Here is a 13,346-nt window from a genome sequence, read left to right as displayed (position 1 = left end):
CAAAGGCCATGTAATCAAAGCACCGATGTATACAATTGCAAAACCACAGACAAAGCAAATTAGAGAATTTGTTCTTCTTCTTTTTATTTATTTTCCTAAGCTAAGGGAATTTATTATAAAAGTTCATGTTTTGGTTGAATTAGACTAAAGTTTGAGAAGTGAGATGTAAATTTCTGAGACGAGCTTGGGAAATCGAGGGCTACTGAGATGAACTGATGGGGTATAGGATAAGGATAGGAGTCCTATAAAATAAGAGCAAACTATCTAAACTTTTAGAATTATTGGCTTTTAGCCATTGAACTATTAAAAGTGTGATTTTGCCACTGAACTATCTAAAGTTTTGATTCTGAGCAATTTTGTCACATTTAATCGTTAACTAATAACTATGCTAGAACTGAGTGCTCACATGATTCACCAAATAACATAAAGGGGTATAGTTAATAATTAAATCTGAAGGAATGGTCTAGAATCTAAATTTTAGATGGTTCAGTGATCAAAATCAGATTTTTAATAATTCAGTGGGCAAAACTCTACGATTTCTTAAGTTTAGTGCCCATTTGAATAATTAGTTCAAAAATAAATAGGGTGTATCTTAAAAAAGTAGAAGAAATTTGCAAAGCTTGATGCTAAAGAAGCAAAGTATTTCTTGAATCTATCTTGGGCAAAGTTTAGGTTTTGTTGGCGAAAGATCGATGATGCACATGGTATTTTATTAACGTGGGGCTTGAGGGATGGAATGCAGAGAGGTTGAATGTGCTGGTGCCAAATCTAATCTTATACATTGGAGAGGTAAAATTGTTTATTTAGGACTGGTTGGTTGAGAGTTGCAAATGCCAAAGAGAATGTGTTGGCTTCTCCCGTTGTAATTTATTGCTTTTGCCTTTTTGGTATTTGTTTTCCTTTATATATATATATATATTTCACTTCTTATTTTGCAGCCATGGGTAGGGCTCTCAACGGGCCGGGTTTGGGCCGGAATTTATTATTCCGGACCCGGACCCGAATTACTATACCGGACCCGGATCCGACCCGTTTACCCGACGGGTCTTTTATTCTATGTTCCGGATCCGGATCCGGCGGGTCCCCGATCCGGGTCGGGTCTACCCGAACAAATTTAGCAAAATTTATAATTTCTAATAAAAATGAGAAAAAAATATATTTGTAAACTAATTTCTAACTAATGCAAAGAAAAAACCAAATAAGAAAAGAAATCAAATTGACTTTATTCAAATACATCACCCTAATCAAATTATATTGATAAATATATATTTTTAAAATTATTAATTCATTTATATTCGGATCCGGGTCTAATACGGGTCGGAATACTATATTCCGTATCCGACCCGTTTTTTGTTTGACAAAACGGATCCGGATCCGGGAAACGAAATTAAATCCCTACCCATACTCGCAATAATTTCACGGATTCGGTCCGGATCCGAGTCTAGACCCGACCCGTTGACAGGCCTAGCCATGGGTATTAGTGTTCTAACTAGAGGTCTTTCGACAATGTTTAGGATCTGTCAAGTTAAAAAGGATGATTGTAATATTTCCAAGTTCTGGGGGGTGTAATGGTAGTTTGACCAAAGCACAAGGGAGGCAAATATTATTAACCCAAAAAATAATTATAATAAAAAATAAAAGAGTCAAAAAAGAAAAATAAAACTGTTATACGGCGGGGCGTTAGTGGACAATGCTCGCAACGAATTTTCAGTTGTTCCCATATGGAGTTATCAAGTTCCGGCCTCCGTCCACCGCCACAGCCGGCGGCCAAGAAGAAGCAGAAAACGACAATTCACGCCCTTAGTCACGATATACTCTGCATGATTTTCACCTTTCTTGACCTCGTCCAGCTCATCCGCTGCTCCGCTGCCTGCAAATCATGGTATTTTTTGTGACAGCTGGTTGTTCAAGAATTTTCCATGCTTTTAGCTTGTTTTTGTTTATTATCTATCCTCTTTTTTTTTGGTTCTTTTGCCCTCATTCCTCAATGCCCATTTGTTTTTCTGAGTCCATTTTTGGCTAAAGTTTGTGCCTTTAGTCTTAATTGGGCTTTCAATGTGTTGTTATTTCTTTTAGATGGAGTAGCTTCTGAACCAGTTTTGCGTGCTCTGAACTAGCAGATGGAAGCTCTTTTAAGATGCTGTTAAATTATTAGTCCCATCCCCCCTCCCCCCAACCATTTTTCTTTTCCTGTTCTTGGTTGACTTAGAAATTTGTTTGATTTTGTTAATGATGGCCAGTTATTATAAGGCAAGATAATAATTTAGTTGGGGATTAAGCTTTTGATAATTCAAAATTTTTCACAAAATACTGTTGGTGCAGAAAAAGAAAGTTGTGCTTTATTCAGATCATATCCTTAGAAAGTTCAGTCTGTGGATTAGCAAGAGGTATGACTCATATTAGAAATGAATTTTCAGTACATGTTTAAGGGGTAGTAGCTAAGTCGGTTGATCTAATTCCACATTGCTCAAAATTTTCTCACGAAAATGAGTTTTTTTTTTGTCTATAAATTGGACAGAGGCTTGATTTTCAGCTATCATCTTAAATTATCACATTAAGAGTAATTTCTCATCTGCTTGTTAGATGCCTCTTACTTTCATGATACTGAAATTGATCTTGTTTAATATTCAGTTCTGGAACGCTGACCTGTGTTTAAATTGTAAGTCTGGTATTATTTATATGAATGCTGAATTCAGTTAGTTAAGCTTAAGTAGGATTGGCTCTCAAGTTACTGGTAAACAACTCTTTAGAAGTGATTTCAATGTCAGCCTATCAACACGCATGGACATCAAGATGTTATTAAATGGCAATTTCTAGGCAAAGGTGTTTGTCACTGATTCTTTGAGGCTTCAATGTCCGCTAAGCAGATTGTCTGTAATAAAATCGGGTCTATTTGTATGCTATTTTGCATTTGTTGCATATCTTCTTTATAATTAGTATTAGTGATATTTCTTTTTCATGGGTTCTAATAAGTATTGGTTGCATGCATGTAACCCCAAGTAGTTAAACTTTTGTGAACCCACCCATTGTGTGTATGGATCTCAACAACTACAGACTTATGTCCAGTATGTGAACTTACTTTATAATGGTTGTACAATATTTCTCCCAAAAAACTTAAAACCTATTTGTTTCGATTTCATAAGGAGTACAGTCATCAACAAACTCAAGTTGTTGGAAATACAATATCACAAGCAACAAGATGCAGATGCTTTCAGCCTTCCTGAAGCATCTATACAATTAGGAAGATCATTAAATATTCATATGGAGCAGATTGCTATTGAACAGTACAGATTTGCTTTGCACAAAGGCCCTGCTAATGTTTTCCAGTGGAAAGGTCATTCAGTTGGGTAAGTGTGTTCTCTGTCTTCTGACGTTTACTGGATTTCATAGCATAACAAGAATGAGATATATATAGCTTGGCCACTTTAGCCTCTCGTCTTCTTCCTTGTGCATTACTTAGAAAATCTGTTACAAGCAATAGCGAGCTAAGTTTCTCTCAGTCTCTTTAAGAATTATCCCATTTGAAGTTTATGGAGGCATTTGTATGTTTTGTTTGGATTATTTTCTGGTTGGTTTAATCAGCTTGCTTTTGATTAGGGTCAATAAGTGCCGCATGAAGATGGGACTGTTTCTTACTGGTGTGGGTGACAAGGTAAGGTAAATTTCAATTTTTACTTTTACCAACATGTGGTTGTGAAATTGGAAGTGAAACTTCTTTTCATCGAATAAGTGAATCACCAAGGCAATGCTTTATTACATATATTAAGGCAAATTCTACTGCATGGCGGTTTCCGAATGTTCGATGATCTGGTTCAATGGGTGTATGAGCTAAAACTTGTTCTTTTACTGTGTGAGAGATGTCTGCCGTTGACTAAATTTAGAAGCAGGGAAACTAGAGCTTAGGGTCAAGGAGTGTATGATTTTCTTCAGGGTGAAAAACCTTTGCTGTTTAATTTATCTGGGGATATGATTTTAATGGTTGAAACATAAGAAAGAAAAGTAATATTCTGATAACAGGATGTATATATTTGTAGGTAGAGCGCAGTTTTGAGGTTTGTAACATTGCGTCTTAGCTTACTTTCCAATCTCATGCACGATTATTCCATTTGTTCTTTTTATAATCATTCAGCTTCACAACAAGCTATTAGTTTTGTCTTAGCTTCTGTACAATTTGGTTTAAAGGTAAATATGGTTTCAGGCATTGTGCTTTCCAATTTTGTCTAACTAAAGAGTCTCAAATTTTTCATGTTCTTCTAATTTCGTCTATGGTTCCTTGGGTTTAATTTTGTTATCAGTACTTAGATACCTACACATCTTTTCTGCATCCATCTGTTTCGATCCTTGGGGCAATCTGCATCTTTGTTTTAACTGAAATTATTACTTTGCTAATGATACAAGATGATGCGTCTGTGGTCAGCAGAAAGTTACAATTTCTTGGATGAATACAGCCTTCCTGATAAAGCCCCTTTAATCGATTTCGACTTTGATGAGAACAAGGTAACTTGAATATCTGATGTTTTACTGCCTATAAGCTGATTTGTTCTTAGCCTTTTTATTCAATGTTCTTTAAAAGGGAGCTAAGGATAAGGAACAATCACATGGCCCAAAGATTTATGGTGGAAAAAACACAATTTTAGTGGAATATTAGTAAGCCAAATAAACTCGGAACTTAAGTTGTGGTAAGCCAAGTAAAATTGGAACTCCAATGGTTGTAGCAAGAAAATTGAAATGTATATTGTGGTGTATGTGGCTTTAGAAGGGGGCCAAATTTGGATTTTGGTACTTGGAACATTTATTGCTCTATGCTATTAATATTAACCGGCACAAACCAAATGCTTGTCTTTGTTGCTCCTTCATTTTGCGAGTTCAAGTGAATGCTGCCTTGGCTTTTCATTGAACATGTCTAATTTGAGGTTGCATAGGAGCCAGATGGTTAGCCGATACAGGCTTCTCATGTCACATCAATTCACTAACATGGAAGACTTCATGGCAAGGATAGATCTTCCTTTATTTGTCTTACTTTCTGTTGGATGTGGGGGCTTTTGTTGGTTGTCAGCAAATATTCATTCTCAGTCTTCGCATAACTTGGGCCAGTGTTCATCAGCTGCCAATTTTTGGCTTTTGGCACTTCTTATACCTTTACACATAGAGGTGCAAGTAATCATGCCTAAGCAGTTTAGTTTTTCATACTCCAACAATCACTTGATTGTATTGATTGCATTACCAGCATTTGAGGGTGGTTCATGTGAAGAGTCTGCAGTTTAATGCCTCGTAATTGTTGCAATAGAATATGATCAATATATAAGTGAAGAGATAACGAGCTCATGGCTCGATGACTTTTCATGTTTATTAGTTGTTCTGGAAATCCTCTATTGATTTATTTGATGGTTTGGGTTTACCACGAGGTAACATTAATTAATTGCAAGATTGCTATGAAATTTGTCCTAGCTTGTTCAACCTTCAAAAGAGTTGACAAATATAAACTCTTGGAAGGAAATTTATTCTATGTTAGCTTATTTTGATTCATTTCCCAGCCAACTAAATTAGATCAATTCCAAGATTTGCTCCATGTTCTATCAGCTGACTGTCATTTTCCCACATATGTTTATTGGCACCATGAAGAAAATTGGTAGTCTTAAATTCTTTTGATGTTTGGTCCCTTGCCAAAAATATGCTTATGAGTGATGGGCACAATAAAAATTCTTGCTTTGTGGTTAAAGGATGTGGACAGCACATGGGTCCAGTGGCTTCTTGTCCATGAAGTATAAGTCTTTTCTCCCCAACTGTCACAGCTTTCTTGAATAGGTTAATTATGTTTGGTCCAAGCTGGATTTTGATTGTGGTGTAATCTTGGAATGTCTTGATATTGTCTTATAGGTTGTTGGTTTGGTAGGGACTCGTATGTGCATATGGACGCGTACTGGGACAAGAAACATATTTTCTTCTCGTGATGGCATGTTTACCAAGGGATTGTGCATGAGGTGCGTGATAATAATAGCATTATCAATCACAAGAACATTCATTTACAAGAGTATGACCCAGTATAATTGGAATGGTGAACGATTTACAATAGGTTTTTCTCTCTCGCTCACTGGGATAATTCTTTCAAGGGTTAAAAACAAAAAAGCTCCCTGCTGTATACCTAATACACAAAAAAGTCCTCTGTGGTTTCAAAACATACGAAACGACACCTCATGTTTTGAACTAAATTGTAAACTAACAGAATTCGTTAAACTTAACGAAAATGATGGTTTCAGCTGTTAAACTTACCGGATTCCGTTAAGTTTGCCGTTAAGTTTATCGGATTCCGTTAAGTTTTCCGTTAATTTTATCGCATTCCGTTAAGTTTTCCGTTAAATTTATCGGATTCCGTTAATTTTAACGAATTCTGTTAGTTTATGATTTAGTTCAAAACATGAGGTGTCGTTTTGTATGTTTTGAAACCACGAGGGACTTTTCTGTGTATTAGACATATCACAGGGGGCTTATTTGTTTTTAACCCTTCTTTCAAACTCACTTGTATGCTGGCTTATGTTATTGACCAAATCAGGTGATACTAAGAAGAAGAAGAAGAATCAGTCTTAGGCTATGTTCTGGGTTATGGGTTCTAGGGTTTCTTCGACCCAGTTGGATCTCGTTATATTATTTTCTATAGTTGTTGGACCTATGTCAACATATTAACACGGATAATGAAAGAATTTTCTCATGCTTGCAGTTATGTGGATCCAGAAGCTGTGGTTGGGTGTGAGGATGGCAAAGCTCGTGTTTTTGACATGTATAGCAGAAAGTGTTCTCAAATTATCAAGTACGTGAATTGTTTGACTTTTAACTTGACTGATTTTGGGTTTTATTTTGATTTAATACAATCTGGGAGAAAAGAGGAAGATAAAGAAGAAGACAGAAGGAAAGAGGAGGAAGCAGCAAGAAAATGAGTGGGGGATAACCAAGGATGAACAGAAAGTTGGATAAAATTTGAAAAAAAAACTGAAGAAGAAATGATGTGAAAGACAATACGATGAAACAAAACAAAAGGAAAAGGAAAGTGATTTGCAAAATGTGAACTAAAATATTAATGAAAATTGTCTTGTTAATTTATCGAATTCTTCATCATCATTTTTGATAGGTTCCATTTTAAGTTGTATCTACCACAGTTTCTTTTTCTCTCAACACAATGACATCAGAAAATGTAACAATTATGTTATTCTTACCTTAAATCCAAAGGAAATGTAAAATTATCATTGATGAATATATCTAAGCCAAACATGCTAGTGGGTGGTGTTGGTACATTCTAATCGAGAGTTAATGATTCAGAAATCTAATTATCAAGAAAAAGTCGATAAGTTGTTCATTATGTGCTTTTAGAGGGTATTTTCATTGTCAGGGATATAATTGAGACAAGCCAGCTTTAAGAGCTCTTAGAGGTCAATTATGTTGAAGATGGGCTAATAGTTTGACTGGTTGTTTCCTTTTGTGGATTAGGTACACTCCTATTTTGTGCTTTTTGGTTCCATTTCAGATTAATTAGACATAATGGACCATTTAAGCACCCGTTCAATGACAAGTACCACTCAATCTGTGTTTTGCTAAGAGTTATGTTTGGTTTTACTTGAGAAGTGGCATTTTTTCCTATTCTAGGACAAATTTGTCATTCACTTTGTTGCTTGGCATAAATAATGTTCCAGGGCGAAAATATTTAAAACAAGGCACAGCTAGTCTTTCTTTTTCTGACAAACAGGCAAAACATGCTAGCCAATAGGAAACCATTGTTCCTCTAAAACTTATGGTTTCCTCTAAAACTCAAGAACTATGTGAGAAAGAAAGGAAAATGTGGAGAGAGAGAGAGATACTGATATTTGTTTGTAATTTGAAGCTGGAATTAAGCGATTTATTTTCTTTTCTCAAATTAAGGGATTTGTTTTCTTGATCTTCTCAACTCACGGAAAATAGTCTAAAATCTACTCCTTTTTGGTTGATTTTTTCAGGATGCATCCTGGGCCAATTACATGCTTATCTTTCAGTGATGATCAGTTACTCATTTCTGGTTCCTCTCTTGGAAGTATTTCCATGTCGGATATTTCCTCTGATCAGCAAGTAACCACACTGAAGCCACTCAGTTCTGCAGGTCTTACAATCTCTTTGTATGAGAATCCTTTGGTTGAGAAACTTTCATTCATATATATGTCCTGCATGTCTCTACGATGTTATGGATCTGTAGAGAATATTTTGTTGAACAAAAAGTGGTTAGTAGCAGATGTTTGCAACTATTCTTACCAAAGTTCAGTTTTTAAGCAGAAGTGTAACTAGAAACAGTGCAAAGGCTAAGTATCTCATTTTCCTCCTGCTAAGTCTCCAGGGACAGATTGCTTGCATGCAGGAGGAAAGTTTCAGCTCAGATTGGTATCTATTTAACTAATCCATCCTTAAGCAAAAGGGACTTTCTTTATGGGAGGCTTTTGCATTTTCTCTAGAGCTAAGCATGTATAAATGTTTAATGCACCTAAACGTTGATGTAAGGATTTTGAACCTGATTGCCTTAATTGAGCAGTATATTGTACAATGTTATTAAAATGCATTACAGAAAGAGGTTAGAAACCAAATGCCTATGAAATACTTATGGTGTAATATTGTCTTTGATATCTTCAACTCCCAAAGTTTGGAGGGTTGTTTATTGAGAAATTTCAAACAATGGTAATTGAGACAAAAACATTTTTCAATTCTTAAAGAAACATGAATAATGCTTTTCTTTTCCTGCTTGAATAACATATGCCTAAAGGGAAAAGATAAGAAGCAAGACAACTTTTCATATAGTAACTAAGGATCTAGAAAGTTGTAGCATAGTAACTAAGGATCTAGAAAGTTGTAGTTATCCTTTAACATAGCTAATTGGTTTATGTTACTCAAGTTGGTGCCCCTGTGGTGTTTCTCTGGGGAGCTAAAACAAAGTCCTATTAGAAAAACTCTTTTCTTCTTGTGATATTGAATTGAGAATTGCAACATATCTGTTGATTTTCTGACAACTACAAATTTGTTCAACAGGCATAAAGACATTGTGCTTTAACCCTCGCTCCAATCTACTGTTTGCTGGATCAACTGATGGCCATGCATCTTGTTGGGATATTAGGTACGAAAAAGACTTGCAAGAAGCAGATAAACATTTGAACCCATCCTCTGATATTGTCAGTGGCTTCTTTGAGGCTACTGTTTGTGGTAATGAGCTTTTGATCCGACATGACTACACGAATCTTGGCTGTGTAGAATTATGGTTCTCTTAGAACTATGAAAGTGAGAAATGCTAATGTTTGCCACAAGTTTAGGTTTTTAATTCATCTTTCTGATGAACCTTTATTCTGTCTCATGCTAATAATGGGAAATGCAAGTGCCTAAGCCCTTTTTCTCTTAGCCTTGACACAGGAGCATATTAATTCCTATGCTGATATTGAATAATTAATTGCTTAGAATTTTGTTTGATTAATTAGAGTTCTGTATAAGATTTTGATTAAGTGCTGCCGTATCTCTGGAACTGTTGTTTTAATGGTTGATGCACAGATGGTTAGCAAGTTGTCCATTTAGTAATTTTGCTGCCTATGGCAACATTGGAGTTTTGCACCCTTATTAGTAGTCCTTAGTTGGCTAATTCAGGAGCTTCCATCAGCCTGTTGACTTAAAGATCATGATTCAAATATCAGATACTTGGTATTTTGTAGTTCTTGAAACTCTTCTCTATTGGATGATTGTATAGTCTCGTTAAACTTGCTAGCTAGTGCTCCTTTGTGCACCAAGTTTTAAAGATCCTAACTGGCAGATGTTATGGAGTTGGTTGGTGTGTTGTCTAATGTTCATGTATTAAGCTAGGAGTCGAGAGCCAGAATTTATTGAAAACCCAATTTTCTAACATTCTTTTGACAGCCAATGGTAGAAAGAATTTCTATTTGGGACCAAGCATATCTGCAATGGATGCAGGATTAAGACAAAGTAACAACTGAATCAAGACATTTTAGTATCCAAAAGTAGCTTATTACGCATGAGCGAGGCCTAACTGTATTATTTGTCGACAAGTTGAGCACATGCAATAACATGACCAGCAAGGTCATTTATGTTGCGAATGTAAGGAGCACTTAGACCCATGAATGGCACTACAAACATGATCTTGATAGATCCTGCATAGCTGGTAGGGCTTAGCTACAGTCTCTGCCCTTCTTTTTGGACTTGATCATCTTTCATAGCTCTTGGATGTCCAAAATGAAATTAGTGTACCTATTATGAATGAACTGCCATAGCAAGTTTCTTTTGCTGCATTTTATTCGATATAAGGTCTTAAGATCATCAACCTTTCTAACATGATATTCTGCTTTTGAGTTTTCCATGGGCTGTTTTTGTCTGCTCAAAATAATTGCGGAGGAGGAAATCCTAGGTGCATAGCACATCAGATTTTTGTTATAAATCCTAGTTACATAACACATCAGATTTTTGTTATACTCTAATAATCCAGTCTTTTTGCATCAGCAGTTACATAAATGTCATCATAGAGACACCTATGAAGCTAACCTGCAACACAGTATTGCCAGGGGCTTTAGAAATGAGAGGGAGTGGGATTCGCTAAGCTTGAATTTGTGCACTTGAATTCTCAATTTCAGGGGGAGGGAGGAAAGTATATTTGCTATGATTTGTTGCAGCACTCAATTAGTTTGGCCCAATAATATTTTATTTATGCCACAATGAAATCTTGGTTTTCTGTGGAATAATATGCAAGATGAGGACTAGTTCTTCATCTGTTTGTGAATATTTCCACTATAGAAGTTTTGAGTATGTCTTAGATGTGAGTTACATTTTGTTCTCCTGTCTTGCAGGACATTACGGCGTCTATGGGAAACACGCGTTAGTCCCAACGTTCTTTATTCGATAAATCACCTGAGGAATGACACATCAACATTAGTCATTGGTGGTATAGATGGTATCATAAGAATTCTGGACCAGGATACAGGTCAAGTACTCTCAAGATGCATTGTTGACGATGCTACTGGTGTATCAAGTCGATCAAAAGACAGGCATCATCAAATCATTGAAACAAAGAAGGTGAGAAGGCTCTCTGAAGATGTTCAGGTTGATCGTCTGCCTATAGCTCCTAGACCACCTATCACGTGCTTAGCTGTTGGGATGCAGAAAGTTGTTACAATGAATAATGATAAATGCATTAGGGTGTGGAAGTTTAGAACTGATTAAATAGTTCTTCATTAAGTGTTTTAGTTTGTCCAGATGGAAATAGTCGTTGATCTGTCATAAACATTAACCCCCATGCATGGTGAAGTATGCAAGAGGCTTTGTGACAGATTTTTTTCACCATGTTGTATTTCAAGGTTACCCATATACAATGAAGAATGCCAGAGGCTTCCATAGCAGATTTTCCTGCCTTATTATATGTCAAGTATGTTATATTCAGAAACTCCATCTATGATCCATTCATAGATATTGTTTGCATTGTAAGAGTTTTGGAGGATGTTTGGTTTGTCTTCTATAAGAATATTCGGGTAAGTTGTTTGTATTCTCGAGAGGAGGAGGAGGATTTATTCGACTTAGAGAGAGAAGTGAGCTGAAGAAATAGTGTGTTTAGAATGGTGAGTTTGAAGGGTATTTAGAGCAAAATTTTCATTCGGCTACAGTATTTATTGCAGTGTACTGTACTACTACAGTGCATACTACAATGTCTAGTGCAATTTTTTCTGCCGTATTTACATAGTAACTTGCCGAATTGCTGCAGTATTTTCTGGTACTACAATGAATTCCAACATTGTTTATTTTTGTAAAATTTATGGAATTTGTGAGAAAATCCCATAACAATCATCTTCATTTTGTTGTAGTCTATCAAAACTTTCTTCTGAGCTTGAGGACTTTGGTTCTTGTTTAGATACTTGTGGTTTTCCTTTTGATTGTAGTTGAGAGAGAATTTGTCAATTGTTGGACAAATTCTTGTTTATCCATGATTGAGATAGTTTTGCTGTTGTAATTGTTGCAAAACTGGCTTGTTTATAGATCTCTTGATTTGATTGATTTTGGGTTCTTCTGAAGCCATGCTTGAATGTTTGCTGGTTGAATAAAGCCTTTTGTGAATGCTGGTCACCATTTCGTATACCCCTATCAAAGAGTATCATAACAAGATCTGCTAGTATGTCGAGGGACTTCCTCCTCCGGTATCAGAGTCAGAGGGGGAAGTGGAGTGATAAATGTGTTACTTAGGTTGTTATGATATTGCTAGTATGCATCTACGAGTTCAGATCTTGCTGCCCGAACAACAAACTTTAAGAGCCTTTGAGGGCGGTCTAGACAGTAAGACAATGGGATTTGGCAATATGACCTGTAGGCCTAAATAGGTCCTTGAAGAATGATAGTACCTAGGGTGGTAAGCGGCTCTAAAGTCAGACCTGATCTTTTAGATCCATACCATCTATGTCATAATTTGTCTAAATGATATGTTTGTCCCTTATGGATTCTGAAGGATCTGTACCAAGGGGAAGCGAAACTCTACATATCTTTCGTCTTAGTATTTTTTGTTGATTTACTTATTTATCTTCGATTTTATCATTTACTTATTTAATTTTGTTATTAATGGCTTCTTTCTTTAGATCTAGTTTTAAAAATTTTATTTCTTCAAATATCTCTTGTTCAAATACTTGTTTAAAAGAAGAAATAAACATACGAGACATTAATCACGAAATTAATAACTAGGAAATTCTTAGGTATCAAGAACATGAAATATATCAAAATAGTAAACAATGGAAAATCAGATATGATTATATAATTAAGATAGTTGAACAAACTATTGCTCTAAATGCTGAGCATAAAGAAATCAAACTCCTATAAGAAAAAAAAAAGCCATTGAAAGGCATCAACAAAAATACAACTACATCCATTTTGGACTTGCACAAATTGTAGTTAAACCCTTAATAAGGGAAGGACTCGACATATCTCTACTTTGTCTACGAGATTGCAGATTCCTAAATTTCAACGACTCCTTGTTTGGAATGGCTGAAACAAGCCTATACGGAGAACCGGCCTACTTCAACTACTTTATAAACTTCAAAATATCTCTTCAGGATAGAAGAAACATTTTAGACGCATAGACTTTAAACATAAAAACAACTAACTATAAAACAAAAATTGGAACTCTTCCTGTTGCTAGTATTTACAGGATACAACACAAGGTGATGAGCTCAGTGTTCAGCACTGGAGTCTTGAAGACGGACAAAAAAAGGAGAAAAAGTCCTTTTCCAAACAGATCTAACCAGATCTAGGATATTTATGCCTAGAAAAATCACCTAAGATGAAGCATCCCTTCCAGATGACTAGATGTT

General features: G+C 35.8%; 1 protein-coding gene across 1 annotated transcript; it reads left to right on the top strand.

Annotated features, from left to right (window-relative positions):
• Window positions 1–1,685: 1,685 nt before the first annotated feature.
• On the top strand, window positions 1,686–11,751 carry LOC113763820 (F-box/WD-40 repeat-containing protein At3g52030). The gene is made up of 9 exons (XM_027307767.1): window positions 1,686–1,882; window positions 3,144–3,347; window positions 3,598–3,652; window positions 4,399–4,497; window positions 5,878–5,981; window positions 6,716–6,805; window positions 7,983–8,122; window positions 9,037–9,121; window positions 10,848–11,751. The coding sequence occupies exons 1-9, from the start codon at window positions 1,722–1,724 to the stop codon at window positions 11,218–11,220; spliced, it is 1,311 nt and encodes a 436-aa protein (XP_027163568.1). The 5' UTR covers window positions 1,686–1,721; the 3' UTR covers window positions 11,221–11,751.
• The last annotated feature ends 1,595 nt before the right edge of the window (window positions 11,752–13,346 follow it).

The sequence above is a fragment of the Coffea eugenioides genome, chromosome 2, assembly GCF_003713205.1.
Source record: "Coffea eugenioides isolate CCC68of chromosome 2, Ceug_1.0, whole genome shotgun sequence".
Classification (NCBI taxonomy): Eukaryota; Viridiplantae; Streptophyta; class Magnoliopsida; order Gentianales; family Rubiaceae; genus Coffea; species Coffea eugenioides.
This window is presented reverse-complemented; position numbering and strand designations above follow the sequence as displayed.

Excerpts from the sequence above, each read along its gene's own strand:
- LOC113763820 (XM_027307767.1), top strand. The coding sequence starts at position 1,722 with ATGGAGTTATCAAGTTCCGGCCTCCGTCCACCGCCACAGCCGGCGGCC. Across the intron at positions 1,883-3,143 it reads TCCGCTGCCTGCAAATCATG|GAGTACAGTCATCAACAAAC; the intron begins GTATTTTTTGTG and ends CGATTTCATAAG. Across the intron at positions 4,498-5,877 it reads TCGACTTTGATGAGAACAAG|GTTGTTGGTTTGGTAGGGAC; the intron begins GTAACTTGAATA and ends ATTGTCTTATAG.